This window comes from Pseudophryne corroboree, chromosome 6 (assembly GCF_028390025.1).
Source record: "Pseudophryne corroboree isolate aPseCor3 chromosome 6, aPseCor3.hap2, whole genome shotgun sequence".
NCBI lineage: Eukaryota > Metazoa > Chordata > Amphibia > Anura > Myobatrachidae > Pseudophryne > Pseudophryne corroboree.
This window is the reverse complement of record NC_086449.1, coordinates 791,339,042-791,353,893: the sequence shown is the minus strand read 5'-3', so window position 1 is coordinate 791,353,893 and position 14,852 is coordinate 791,339,042. Positions and strand designations below refer to the sequence as shown.

At 37.7% G+C, this 14,852-nt stretch overlaps 1 protein-coding gene across 19 annotated transcripts in view; it reads right to left on the bottom strand.

Annotated features, from left to right (window-relative positions):
- LOC134933540 (protocadherin gamma-B1-like) overlaps positions 1 to 14,852 on the bottom strand; it is a 543,090-nt gene that overhangs the window by 255,916 nt on the left and 272,322 nt on the right. Inside the window, exon 1 of one of the 19 annotated variants that reach the window (XM_063928813.1) lies at positions 10,736 to 13,260. The exons of 17 other annotated variants lie outside the window; for them this stretch is intronic. In XM_063928813.1, the coding sequence (XP_063784883.1) occupies positions 10,736 to 13,177 (2,442 nt within the window). In that variant the 5' untranslated portion in view covers positions 13,178 to 13,260. Of the gene's footprint in view, positions 1 to 1,741; positions 4,314 to 10,735; positions 13,261 to 14,852 lie in introns of those variants that run through there. One more of the 19 variants, XM_063928815.1, reaches the window with a different exon arrangement.

Genomic DNA, 14,852 nt, shown 5'->3' with positions numbered 1-14,852 from the left:
ATACCATCATACCGGAAGCAATATAGGAACAGGCCATAATGATGGACTGACTCTGTTTACAATACATTCTAGTGGGTGAGAATTTGTTTTTATTGGATAATTTTTTTATGTATAATATGTAAAGTGTATAATTTTATCAATATTAAATTGTGATATTATACAAAATAGAAATTTGTCTTCATATAAGCGCTACTCCAGGTTACTGCATTTCTTGTATTTTTGGAGACTGACTATCTCCTAAAACAGCTGCCACGTCAGCACCTGTAATACCATTTGCTATATTTTTCCTGCTACCTCGCTCCAGAGTGGCTGCAGAACAGGGCATACCCAGAAAACGTGATAGATATCACCTATAGAGCCACAATTCCTTCAGCAAAACTGGGATATCGAAGTCTATAAAGTATTTTTAACTAGCAGCAAAGTATAGAATTGTAAAATACAAGTAAAGTACTGGGTAAGTCCCAAGTAATAACCTTGAAAAGTATGAAATTACAGTAGCATCTGTCTCAGATTTGTCATAGGGAAGTTTGCCATCAGCAACTATACTATTTGGATTTGTACAACAAATGCAACTATACTATTTGGATTTGTACAACAAATGTAGTCTTCCTGTATATACACATTAGAAGAAATAGGAATATGTGTTTTAAGAAACTGTACTTGAAAAAAATGAGCACACACTAGAAAAAAATGAATTTCAGAAACAGTTTATATCTTCAATACCTTGAGAAATAGATGACAGAAAAATAAATTGTTTTGGTAGCTTTTGGAGAAGAATTAGACCTCTAAAAAGTTTAATTATGGAAATTGGTTCATCATAGAAACTGGGAAGTACTGTAACATGGATTTGTTAAAAATTCCAAAAAGTTGTGGAGAATGAAAAATTCAACATCATGTCAAATCTGACATTTTGTAAATGATTAAAATGTAAAGCCAAAGCCAAACAGGACCAAACTCATTATGAAGACCAGCCTCTGACCAAAACTTTATACAGCAAAATATCAAAGCAATATCCCTTAGTTGACTTAACAATATACTGTATATAATGCACTATATAATCCAATATGTCTAGTGTTATCATTCATTTTTAAGATTGTGCATGCATTTTACTGAAGGGTAAGGTACTACAGCATTAATAAAAAAAATGCTTAATAACATTTATTAGTGACAGTACTGACCATAAACATGTAGATGGTTCCAGACACTGTCGGACTGGAGCATGAAAGGCCCATTGTGGGAATACAGTGGCAGGGACCCATTTTTAGGGGATTTGCCAGTTTCCAGAGGGTGTGTGGCAAGACTCCACATTGGTTTGCTTAGCCATTAGAAAGTGCCTGGGCTGGGCCCATTGATAACTATATATAGTATACACTGCTACTGCATGCATGATAATGTATGAGACTAACAACAGCAATGCACTGTAGACCAAAGTCCTGTGCAGTATAAGGTAACATGTATAATGTATAACTCAAGTGAACAGTCTGGAACCTGATCCCCAGAAGAGGAAGTTCGCCCCCACATGTACCCCTGTGTGTCAGTCCAACCCTTCATCTAGGCCATAGAGTATATCACACAGTGGAATGTTCTGATCATCCAAGCTCATGAGCTGTACAAAACAATTAATTACTATATGTAGTATTTCATCTTTTAATATATCTCAGATAAAATGACAGCATATGTTGAGCTACCATTTACATCAACACCCAGGTAGCATATACAGGTTATGATTAAATAAACTCACCTCAGTTACACTATTAGATGACAAAGCTGGCTTTAAACTTTCACTTCCAAATCCCGGGTCATCAGCATCAATGAGGTTGTCCACAGGAATATTTTGCTTAGACCTCAAGTATGTAAAGTCATCTTCAGTTGAATCCAATGCTACACACACATTGTATGAAAAGGGGAGAGGTAAAGTCCCATCACTGTACAGGGAGAGCATTCTGGGGTCAACTGGAGGATACAGATTTGTACTTAGAGATCCAAAAGCTGGTGGAAGTTTTGTTTCTTTGCATTTTGATATAATGACCAACATCACAGTAACAATAAATAACAAAGAAATCAGCACAAGGGTTACAACTAGGTATAATTGCAATTTAGATTGTGAGTCTTCATTATTGATTTGGTTACTGAGTTCTGGAACCACTTGTTTAAAATGATCTGCAACAATGAGACTAAGGGTGACTGTAGCTGAGAGAGAGGGGTCTCCGTTGTCCTTCACAATTACTACAACCTTGTGATTCAATATATCCTTCTCATGAAAGACACGTGATGTCCTGATCTCACCCGTGTGCTGACTGATGGTAAAGTGAGATGGTTCTGACACTTGTATGAAGTGATATGAGAGCCAAGCATTATGTCCAGAGTCTGCATCCACTGCAACCACCTTAGTTATTAATGATCCTTGTTCAGAAGAAAAAGGGACCATCTCAAACACAGGTGGGCCACCACTATCTGCTGATGGGTACAAGATCTTGGGTGCATTATCATTCTGATCCACTATGCGGATAATTAGTGTTGCATTGCTGTTTAGAGATGGGGATCCATTGTCCCTAGCAGTTACCTGCATTAGAAACTCCTTGTGCTGCTCATAATCAAATGATCTCTGAGCATAGAGAACCCCAGTCTCTATATTGATGGAGAGATAGGAGGACACTGGAAGCTCTTCTGTATTTGTGGAGGAAATGGAATAAATAAGTTTTGCATTTTCTTTGGTATCAGGATCTGATGCTTGTACACTGTATATTGAAGATCCGGGTAAGTTGTTCTCTGGCACATAAGCAACATAAGTAGATTTCATAAATATTGGTGGATTGTCATTAACATCTGATATCTCCAATCTGATGGTTCTTCTGCTGGAAAGTGGGGGAGATCCTCTGTCAGTAGCTACAACTGTGATGTTATAACTGGATACTTTCTCTCTGTCCAGATCACTTGCTGTAACTATTCTATAATAACTTGTAGTTGATACAATTAAACCAAAAGGTACATTCTCCATGATACTGCATTCAACTTCCCCATTCTTTCCTGTATCACGATCATTAACTTTAATAAGAGCTATCACTGTGCCAGGTGCAGAATCCTCAGGTATGGGACTAGATAATGATGTGATAGATATCTCAGGAGCATTGTCATTCTCATCTGTTACCTCCACTAAAACCTTGGCATGGGCAATAAGGCCACCTCCATCCTTTGCCTGCACAGTCAGCTCATAATTTCTGATTAATTCAAAATCCAAATTTTGATTCATTGTGATGTCACCTTTTGTAGGATGAATACTGAATGTACCCATAGGATGGGCATTGCCTGATGTTTCACTTAAAGTATATGTGATCTTTGCATTGCTACCTTCATCTTGGTCATTTGCAAATACACTTAGCACAGTTGTGTTGATTGGAGTATTTTCCTTCACAATTGCTTTATATATTTCTTTAGTAAACATAGGGAAATTGTCATTAACATCAGTTATAATTATTTTTATCGAAGCAGTTCCTGATCTGATAGGATTTCCTTCATCTAGTGCCATCAGCACTAAATGATAAATGTTTTGTGTCTCTCTATCTAATGGTTTCTCTAACACAAGTTCTGGAAATGTACTCCCATCTGTTCTGGTCTTCTCACTCAGGGTAAAATGCTGATTGTCACTGAGCCTGTATGTCTGGACTGTATTACTACCAATGTCTGGATCTTCTGCAGTTTTTAAAGCAAATCTTGTTCCAGGTAATGCAAGCTCAACAACATCTAATGTGAATGTGTTGGGAAGAAATCTTGGGATATTATCATTTATATCCTTAATTTCTACATTGACACTGAAAACGTTTAAAGGATTTTCAACCACAGCATCAAAGGTTAGGAAGCAGGTAGCTGCTGCCCCACACAGTGTCTCTCTGTCTATCCTGTCCTTAATGTACAGATTCCCATTATCTGTATTTACATAAAAATATTTATCTGATATATTGGAATCAATTCTCAGTTTCCTAGATGAGAGCTGTTTAATATCTAATCCAAGGTCTGCTGCAATATTTGCTATAACAGAGTCTTTTCTCATTTCTTCTACAATAGAATAATGAATCTGACCAGAGACAGAATGACACAGCCATGATAATAAGAAGGGAAATATTACTTGCCATCTGATTCCTTTGTATGTCTGTGTATGTATATCCATCTCAGCCATTCTTAGCATTTCAAATATCCAAGATATAAAAAGATTCTGTGTCTGTAGTCCATATTACAATAATAATTCTGCTATAAATTCTTTTGAATGAAAAAATAGACCCAAAATACAATATTTTGCTGTAGAGAGAATCCAGAAAATGGCTGTGTGTCTTCCTGCAGATCTGCAGTGTGTGTGTGAGTGATGAAAATACCAGTGGAACTCAAGCTCTGTATTCTTCTGCTTATTGGTCAAACAGCGGCGCTCTGAGGTAAAACTGGGGAACTGCAGATCCGAGAATATATTTTTGAAACACCAACTTACTAATTCAGATACACTGTTTTTATATAGACTAATGCATTTATTGATGCTAACAAATAAACTTTATTTGCATGAAAATTAGCTATTTTTATGCCTTTAGCTCTATTTGACACATTTTAATGAAAGTGTAACTAAAAAGGAATTAACATTGAACTCAATGAAATTATATAAAATAATATGTGTTTTTTACTCATTTAAATATATCTTAAAATCTAATGAAAGATTGCTCGCTAGCAATCACTATTTATCACATATACTCATGTGGCTCATACATGAGAAATTGCAAATGTGTACAATTTTTTCCAGCATAAATCAGGGATGGAAACTCCCCTAGCAATTCCTAGGAAGACATCTGACATCACAGACATGGAGGACATTGAGAAAAGGAATGATAACTCATGGTAAGTGTGTCAAAATGGCATTACATTCCTAGGTGTCTTAACAACCCATTTGAGCAGAAAATGTTTTCTTTCTGCTTGGCACTTGTTGCAGTGTGCTGTTACACTTTGTGCTGCTCACAGCTGGGACAATAAAGCATGCAATGATTGGAGAGGTTGTGTATATTTGCTGCAAAGCGCTGCTCAAGGCTCTTCTTTTTCAAAGTGAAGTTCAGAAAGGGAGGCTTAACTGTGCATGCACCAGATTCTCTTGAGTAACCTTGAGCAGAAAGTTTCATGGGACACACCAACTTTTTTTGTATATACTGTATGCTGTGAAGCCCTGAAAGTGACTTCATGGCATGTGTGCCAATCTGGAAGGAGAGGTAGCCAACAATCCACCATCTGCCATAGGTGAGAGAATCCCAGCTGCAGAGAAGAGGCTCTTAAATTATACTTTAAGAAAGAATAAAGTTTACAGAATTTTACTCAGATTACAAAAACAATCACAGTGAAATGAGCTCCGTAATCAAATGATCTATTAACTACTTTAAACATAGGAGATGTACTGTAAACAAAATTAAATGTTATAGTAAAATATTTGAGAAAAAATCCCAAAAAGTGTTTGACTAGTACAAATTGAAAGTGGGAAGTACTGTTTAAACATTGAAAACATTTCATGAAAATTTATAAAATTATCATCTTGTATTATTTTATTGAATTGTTTTAAACTAGTTACAGTATTTAAACTAGTTATTTAATTAAAACAAGCTTCCATTATAGAGTGCTGACAGTTGATAAACAATAAATACAGGTAATAATGTTAAAGGCCCTACTCACCTAGCGATTGGCTGCCGAGGCTCCCGATGGCCGTTACGGCCAGTGGTCAACCCGGCGGTGGGGTAGGAGGTGACGGCTCACCCCGCTCCATAGCACTGAACGCTAATATGGATGAGATTGTCCATATTGGTTTGCATGTTTAAACGAGCCGGCACCAATGATGAACTTTCATTGTTGGTGCCTACACACTTAAAGATATGAACGATATCTTGTTCATTAATGAATGAGATTGGTTATATCTTTAAGTGGAATTGCTAAGTGTATAGGGCCTATTAGTGATTAAACTAAGCATTTGTTAGATCTGTGCACCGCTTATTTTAAATAATATGCTACATTACTCCAACTGTTTCATTATAATAAAATCCAAAACAATAAAAAAATTACGTTGAATTTCTAGAATCATTATTATTAGAATTCACTGAGAATATTAATCTCCACATTTTAGCCAAAATAAGGACCAAGCTCCTTAAGAAAATAGCTATCAACTTCATCCATCAAAATAGCAACGCAACTATCTGTATGTTGGGGCCAACCTGTAGGGTAGAATGTTTTGCAAAAGATCTTGGAATCTACAGTATGTAAGATACTTTGATCAGCTTACAGATAATGTTGTATAGCCTGGATGTCCTAAGTATGGGTGCATCCAACAACCCATCACCTGCCCCAGCTGAGCAAAACCCTGCTGCAGAGGACAGACTCCTGATTGTATGGGCCATTAAAACCACTCAATTTATAGTAGTTCACCATACAATTTAGCACTTTTGAATTTTGACTTATCAGGCCATGCCATGAGCTGGTACTGCCTACATTTTGGTACAAATTTGACTGTTTATGTCACTAGTACATAAAATTACAACACATTGCATTATAACAGGTAATGAGAGTGAGAGTTGACTCAATAGTATAAAATAATTGTAATGATCAGCATTTTATAATGACCAAAATGAATACTATTGTGGTCAAATTTCACATAATATATAAAGAAGTCTACAAACATTATTTGTAAGATATTAAATTGCACCCTATTTCACCTCACTTTTATTATTTATGGAAATATTGAAAGATTTTCTGCTTAAACAATGCAAATTCTAAAATACTAAGTGGAATACAATTTATAGGAACTTTTCAATTGTTGACTGTCTTATGATTATTAAATTACCATTGCTATTTAACTATATAGGGGGAATTCAATTAGGATATAATAAACATCTGTAGCAAAAAAATGATGTTTTTTTGTGATGTTTCCTGATGTTTATCCTGTATTTTTTTTGAGCTATCCAATATGGCCACCCAATAAAATACATTCTCTCCTGAAAACACACAGGTTCATTGAAACTTGTGTGTTTTTGGGAGAAACAGCCCCATTTTCAGATGAAAAGGGGGCTGTTTATGGGTATTTGTTACTCCTGCCTCAAGCAGGAGAAACATTGGGCCTAATTCAGACCAGATCACTGTTGTGTGAATTTGCAAGGTGGGCGATTATCGATCAGCTGCACAGGTGTATGAATCATAATACACATATGCAAGGTCAAACTGAAAAAAATAAATCAGCATCTTTTTTGATCACTAGATGTATGCAGGTTGATTGACAGGAAGTGGACATTGGGGGGTGGTAACTGGCCATTTTCTGGGAGAGTCAGGAAAAACGCAGGCGTTCCCAAGTGTTTTCAGGGAGGGTGTGTGACGTCAGCTCTGGCCCCGATCAACCTGTTTCTTTTGCACTGTAGGAGTAGGTTCTGGACTACACACAGACTGTAGAGACTGGAAAAAATATTCGATGGTGAGTGAGTTGTGAACGGATTTGCAACTGAGTGGCATTTGCGAAGCTTTTCGCATGCATACGCAGACTTGCACAGGGTGGTTTTTCACTGTGTCTGTGAGGCGACTATCCGATCGCAAACTTCTGCAAATATACAGGGGAGTGATCAGGTCTTAATTAGGCCCATAATACCCACTGCGGCTCGTGACGCCTTATTGGGGATAATTGTATAGGTGCGGGAAGGGGGGGGGGGTGCACCTTCATGGCTAATTGAATTTCCTCCATTTCTCTTCCATTTATTTGCTATGCTCAGGGCTGTCATCAGAAATTATGGGGCCCAGGATGGAAAAAATAGGCAGCCCCCCCTTGGAAAAAATAAAATAATAAAAAAATAATATATATATATATATATATATATATATATATATATATCTTCCTATGCACATATGGAGTAACACCATATTATGCCCCTTGCACCATATTAAGTCCCCACAGAAATGCCCCTGACACCATATTATGCCCCACACAGTAATGCCCCTGACACCATATTATGCCCCACACAGTAATGCCCTTGTCACCATATTATGGACACACAGTAATAAAGCCAGAACCTGCTCATTGTAAGAGGTTTTGCTTGTTGTCAGGGGATTTCCCACTGGGCCTCCGCTGTCACTGTCTTGCCACTATCTCCACTGCTGTGGGTCAGCCATCCAGGTGGTGTGCAGATGGCAGCATGAGCAGCTCGGGCCCTCCCCTCTCTTTCAGAGAGACTGTGCCCAGGACAGCTGTGCCCCCAGTACCCCCCTGATGGGAGGAGCCATTTAACCTACCAGTATATTTTTGGATTGTGGGAGCAAACCAGAACACCCAGATGAAACCTATGCAAGCATGGGGAAAACATACAAACTACACACAGTTAAGGCCATTGTGGGGCCCATGACTTAAGTGCTGTGAGGCATTAATGCTAACCATTACACCATCTGTGCTGCCCTGCTTGTTTACCAAGATGGGGCAAAGCTCCCATCTGTCAGAACAGAAATGCAGATTACATGTATTTTGTGATACAAACTGTGCTTGAGCCATAAAAGCCACCACAAGCTTCCTGTAGCATACCATTTGCAAGCAAATATACATAGAGCCATAGCTAATAGTAAATGAATCTATAATCTTAAACTTATAGAATGTATGTTTAATTATTCTAATTCCCCTTAGATTTATATTAGCAACTCTATTAATAATTAGAATTTCTCTTGTTACTCATAAAGATGATTGCCCTAATTTTACCCCATACTGAACCCAAATTAGAATTTTAACTTTAAGTTAAGAGTTCTAATATTCACATTGCAGCACTTGCCATGTAATGTAGTTGAGATTTAGCTTCCCTTCATATGATATAGTATCAAAGTGTAGAATTGTAAAAGATAAGTGAAGTATTGGGTAACCGTAAACCCCCAGGTAATAACCTGGAAAAGTCTCAAATTGCAGAAGCATCTGTATCAAATGTGTCATGAAGACATTTGCCATCAGCAACTACAATCATCACCAGGCCTTAATTGGAAAACTAATATTCTTTTAGCTGATTTACTATAGTTAAAGTATTTGGAGATATTGCCTTGACAGCAGAACATTCCTGCCTCACTGACGGCAGCACATCCCTGCCTCACTGACAGCAGCACATCCCCACCTCACTGACAGCAGCACATCCCTACCTCACTGACAGCAGTGCATCCCTGCCTCACTGACAGCAGCACATCACTACTTCACTGACAGCAGTACATCCCTGCCTTTACTGACAGCAGCAAATCTCTGCCTCACTGACAGCAGCACATCCCTGCCTCACTGAGAGCAGCACATCCCTGCTTCACTTACAGCAGCACATCACTGCCTAACTGACAGCATCACATCTCTGCCTCACTGACAGCAGCACATCTCCGCCTCACTGACAGCAGCACATCCCTACCTCACTGACAGCAGCACATCCCTGCCTCACTGACAGCAGCACATCCCTGCATCACTGACAGCAGCACATCCCATCACTGTCTCACTGACAGCGGCACATCCCCACCTCACTGACAGTGGCACATCCCTGCCACACTGACAGCAGTACATCCCTGCCTCACTGACAGCAGCACATCACTACTTCACTGACAGCAGTACATCTCTGCCTTTACTGACAGCAGCACATCTCTGCCTCACTGACAGCAGCACATCTCTGCCTCACTGACAGCACCACAACCCTGCCTCACTGAGAGCAGCACATCTCTGCTTCACTTACAGCAGCACATCCCTGCCTAACTGACAGCATCACATCTCTGCCTCACTGACAGGAGCACATCCTCAGCTCACTGACAGCAGCATTTTCCCACCTCACTGACAGCAGCACATCCCTGCCTCACTGACAGCATCACATCCCTGCCTCACTGACAGCAGCACATCACCCGCCTCACTAAAAGCAGCACATCACCACTTCACCGAAAGACATACACATTTCTGACAGAAATACAAATTACTGACAGATATTTAAAACTATTTTATTTACTTACACTGTTATCTGTTAAATGTTTACAATTCAAATGAAACAGCCTATTGTGAACTATATTTTCCTCCTATTCTGTATCTGTAACACCATATTTCATCAAGATAGATATACCACTCTTGGGTATGCAATTGCACTATGATGGATAGTGCCAAGGCGTACATATATCAGAGCTCGACCACAGACCCAAGAGTGGTATATCTATTACATACAGTATATCACACTATAGGGTCTACGTACTAAGCCTTGGAGATAGATAAAGTAGGCAGAGATAAAGTACCAACCAACCAGCTCCAAAATGTCATTTTTCAAACACAGCCTGTTATATGACAGGTAAGAGCTGATTGGCCGGTACTTTATCTTTGTTCAATTTATTTCTCTCCAAGGCTTAGTACATAGATCCCTAAATAACCCAATATGTCCAGTGTTTGTAATTTAATTTCAAGATTGCGAATGCAGTTTACTGAAGGATACACAACTACAACATTAATAGCAAATCACTTAGAAACATTTATCATTGACAATGCTGATCAAGAACACCATTTTCTAGATGGCTTCAAACCATAGAGCACATCACTCTGGGGAATGTTCTGATCATCCCAGGAGTTGCGTTACACCATACATTCAATTGCAATGTCTAATGTTTCATATATTTTATATCTAAAAAAACTGAAGTATCTGTATATGTTGAACCTCCATTTGCATCAACACACAGGTAAAATATATAGAATATATTTAAATAAACTCACCTCAGTGATACTGCTAGATGGCAAAGTTTGTTTTAGACTTTCATTTCCAAGTCCAGAATCATCAGCATCAATGAGATTCTCTACAGGGACATTTTGATTTGGTTTTCTATAAGTAAAGTCACTTTCACTAGAATCCAAAGCCACACACACATTGTATGAGTAAGGAAATGGTAAAGTTCCATCGCTATACATGGAGAGCATCCTGGGATCAACTGGAGGATACAGATTTGTACTTAGAGAAGTAAAGGTTGGGGAAGATTTTGAGTGTTTGCATTTTGATATAATGACCAACAAAACAGTTATAATAAATAGCAAAGTAATTAAAGCAAGTGCAATCATTAAGTACAGCTGTAGATTGGATTGGGGATCTTCCTCTTTGAGTTGATTACTGAGTTTAGGAACCACCTGTTGGAAGTTATCTGCAACAATGAGACTTAAGGTGACTGTAGCTGAGAGAGAGGGGTCTCCATTATCCTTCACCATCACCACAACCTTGTGATGCAATATATCCTTCTCATGAAAGACACGTGATGTCCTGATCTCACCTGTGTGCTGACTGATGGTATAGTGAGATGGTTCTGACACTTGTATGAAGTGAAACGAGAGCCAAGCATTATGTCCAGAGTCTGCATCCACTGCAACCACCTTAGTTATTAATGATCCTTGTTCAGAGGCAAAAGGGACCATCTCAAACACAGCTGGGCCACCACTGTCTGCTGATGGGTATAAAATCTTTGGTGCATTATCATTCTGATCCACTATACGGATAATTAGTGTTGCATTGCTGCTCAGAGATGGGGATCCATTGTCTCTAGCAGTTACCTGTATTAGAAACTCTTTGTCCTGCTCATAATCAAATGATCTCTGAGCATAGAGAACCCCAGTCTCTATATTCATGGACAGATAAGAGGACACTGGGAGATCATCTGTATTAGTGTTGAATAGTGAATAAATAATTTTAGCATTGTCTCCAGTATCAGGATCTGATGCTTGTACACTGTATATTGAGGCTCCAGGTAAGTTGTTCTCTGGCACATAAGCAACATAAGTAGATTTCATAAATATTGGGGGATTGTCATTAACATCTGATATCTCCAACCTTATGGTTCTTCTGCTGGAAAGTGGGGGAGAACCACTGTCAGTAGCTACAATTGTGATGTTATAACTAGATACTTTCTCTCTGTCCAGATCACTTGCTGTAACTATTCTATAATAACTCGTAGTTGATACAATTAAACCAAAAGGTACATTTTCCACGATACTGCATTCAACTTCTCCATTCTTTCCTGTGTCAAGATCATGAATATTAATAAGCGCTATCACTGTGCCAGGTGCAGAATCCTCAGGAATAGGACTAGATAGTGATGTGATAGATATCTCAGGAGCATTGTCATTCTCATCTGTTACCTCTATTAAAACCTTGGCATGGGTAATAAGGCCACCTCCATCCTTTGCTTCCACAGTCAGCTCATAATTTTTGATCATTTCAAAATCCAAATTTTGATTTATTGTGATGTCACCTTTTTTAGAATTAATACTGAATGTACCCATAAGATGGGCATTGCCAGATGTTTCACTTAAAGAATATGTGATCTGTGCATTGCTACCTTCATCTTGGTCATTTGCAAATACACTTAGCACAGTTGTGTTGATTGGAGTATTTTCCTTCACAATTGCTTTATATATTTCTTCAGTAAACATTGGGGAATTGTCATTAGCATCAGTTATAATTATTTTTATCGAAGCAGTTCCTGATCTGATAGGATTCCCTCCATCCAGAGCCATCAGCGCTAAGTGATATATGTTTTGTGTCTCTCTATCTAATGGCTTCTCTAACACAAGCTCTGTAAATTTACTCCCATCTGTTCTGGTCTTCTCACTCAGGGTAAAATGCTGATTGTCACTGAGCCTGTATGTCTGGACTGTATTACTGCCAATGTCTGGGTCTTCTGCAGTTTTTAAAGAAAATCTTGTTCCAGGTGATGTAGATTCAATAACATCTAATGTGAATTTGTTGGCTACAAATCTTGGGGAATTATCATTAATATCTTTAATTTCTACATTGATACTGAAAACATTAAGTGGATTTTCAACCACAGCATCAAAGGTTAGGAAGCAGGTAGCTGCTGCCCCACAAAGGGTCTCTCTGTCTATCCTGTCCTTAATGTACAGATTTCCATTATCTGTATTTACATAAAAATATTTATCTGACACACGAGATACAATTCTCAGTTTCCTAGATGAGAGCTGTTTAATATCTAATCCAAGATCTGTGGCAATATTTGCTATAACAGAGTCTTTTCTCATCTCTTCTACAATAGAATAATGAATCTGTCCAGAGACTGAATGACACAGCCATGATAATAAGAAGGGAAATATTACTTGCCATTTGATTCCTTTGTATGTCTGTGTATGAAGATCCATCTCAGCCATTCTCAGCATTTCAAATATCCCAGAGATTAAAATATTCTGTGTCTGTAGTCCATAGTACAATAATAATTTTACTTTAAATCCTTTTGAATGAAAAAAATAGACTCAAAATATAGTATTTACTGTAGAGAGAATCCAGAAAATGGCTGTGTGTCTTCCTGCAGATCTGCAGTGTGTGTGTGAGTGATGAAAATACCAGTGGATCTCAAGCTCTGTATTCTTCTGCTTATTGGTCAAACAGCGGCGCTCTGAGGTAAAACTTGGGAACTGCAGATCTGAGAATTTATTTTTGAAACACCAACTTTCTAATTCAGATACACTGTTTTTATATAGACTAATGCATTTATTGATGCTAACAAATAAACTGTTTATTTGCATGAAAAATAGCTATGTTTTTTTGCATTCAGCTCTATTCAACACATTTAAATGAAAGTGTAATTAAAAAGGAATTAATAATATATGTATTTTATTTATTTAAATATATCTTAAAATCGAATGAAAGATTGCTCACTAGCAATCACTATTTATCACATATACTCATGTGGCTCATACATGAGAAATTGCAAATGTGTACAATTTCTTCCACCATAAATCAGGGATAGGAACTCTCTTAGCAATTCCTGGGAAGACAGCTGACATCACAGATATGGAGGACATTGAGAGGAGGGATGATAAATCATGGTAAGTGTGGCAAAAGGGCATTACACTTCTGGGTACCTGAACAACCCATTTATGCAGAAAATGTTTTCTTTCTGCTTGGCACTTGTGGCAGTGTGCTGTTACACTTTCTGCTGCCCACAGTTGGGACTATAAAGCATGCAATGATTGGAGAGGTTGTGTATATTTGCTGCAAAGCATTGTTCAAGGTTCTCCTTTTTCACAGTGAACTTCAGAAACGGATGTTTAACTGTGCATGCACCGGCCTTTCTTGTGTAACCCTGAGCAGAAAGTTTCATGGGACATGCCAACTTTTTTTGGATATACTGTACTGTTTGCTGTGAAGCCCTGAAAGTGACTTCATGGCATATGTGACACCCCGGAATGAGGGGTAGCCAACAATCCACCATCTACCTTAGGTGAGAGAATTCCAGCTGCAGAGAACAGACTCTTACGTTATACTTTATAAAAGAATGACGTTTACGAAATTTTTATTATTTTACAAAAACAATCACAGTGAAATAAGCTCCATAATCAACTTATCTATTAACTACTTTAAAAATAGGAGATGTAAACAAAATGAAATGTTATAGTAAAAATATTGGAGAAAACCCTCCCAAAAATGTTTGACTAGTACAAAGTAAAAGTGGGAAGTACTGTTTAAACATTGAAAATATTTCATGAAGAGTATAAAATTATCATATTGTCATCTGATTTTATTTAATTGTTTTAAACTAGTTACAGTATTTAAACTAGTTATTTAATTACAATAAGCTTCCATTATAAAACACTAACCATTTATAAACAATAAATACAGATAAAAATGTTAGTAATTAAACTGAGCATTTGTTAGATCTTTGCACCGATTATTTTAAATAATATGCTACACTACTCCAACTGTTTCATTATAATAAAATCCAAAACAATAACAAAATGACATCAGATTTCTTGAATCATTATTATTAGAATTCACTGAGAATATTCAACTCACATTTTAGCTAAAAGAAGTACAGTACAGGCTCATTAAGAA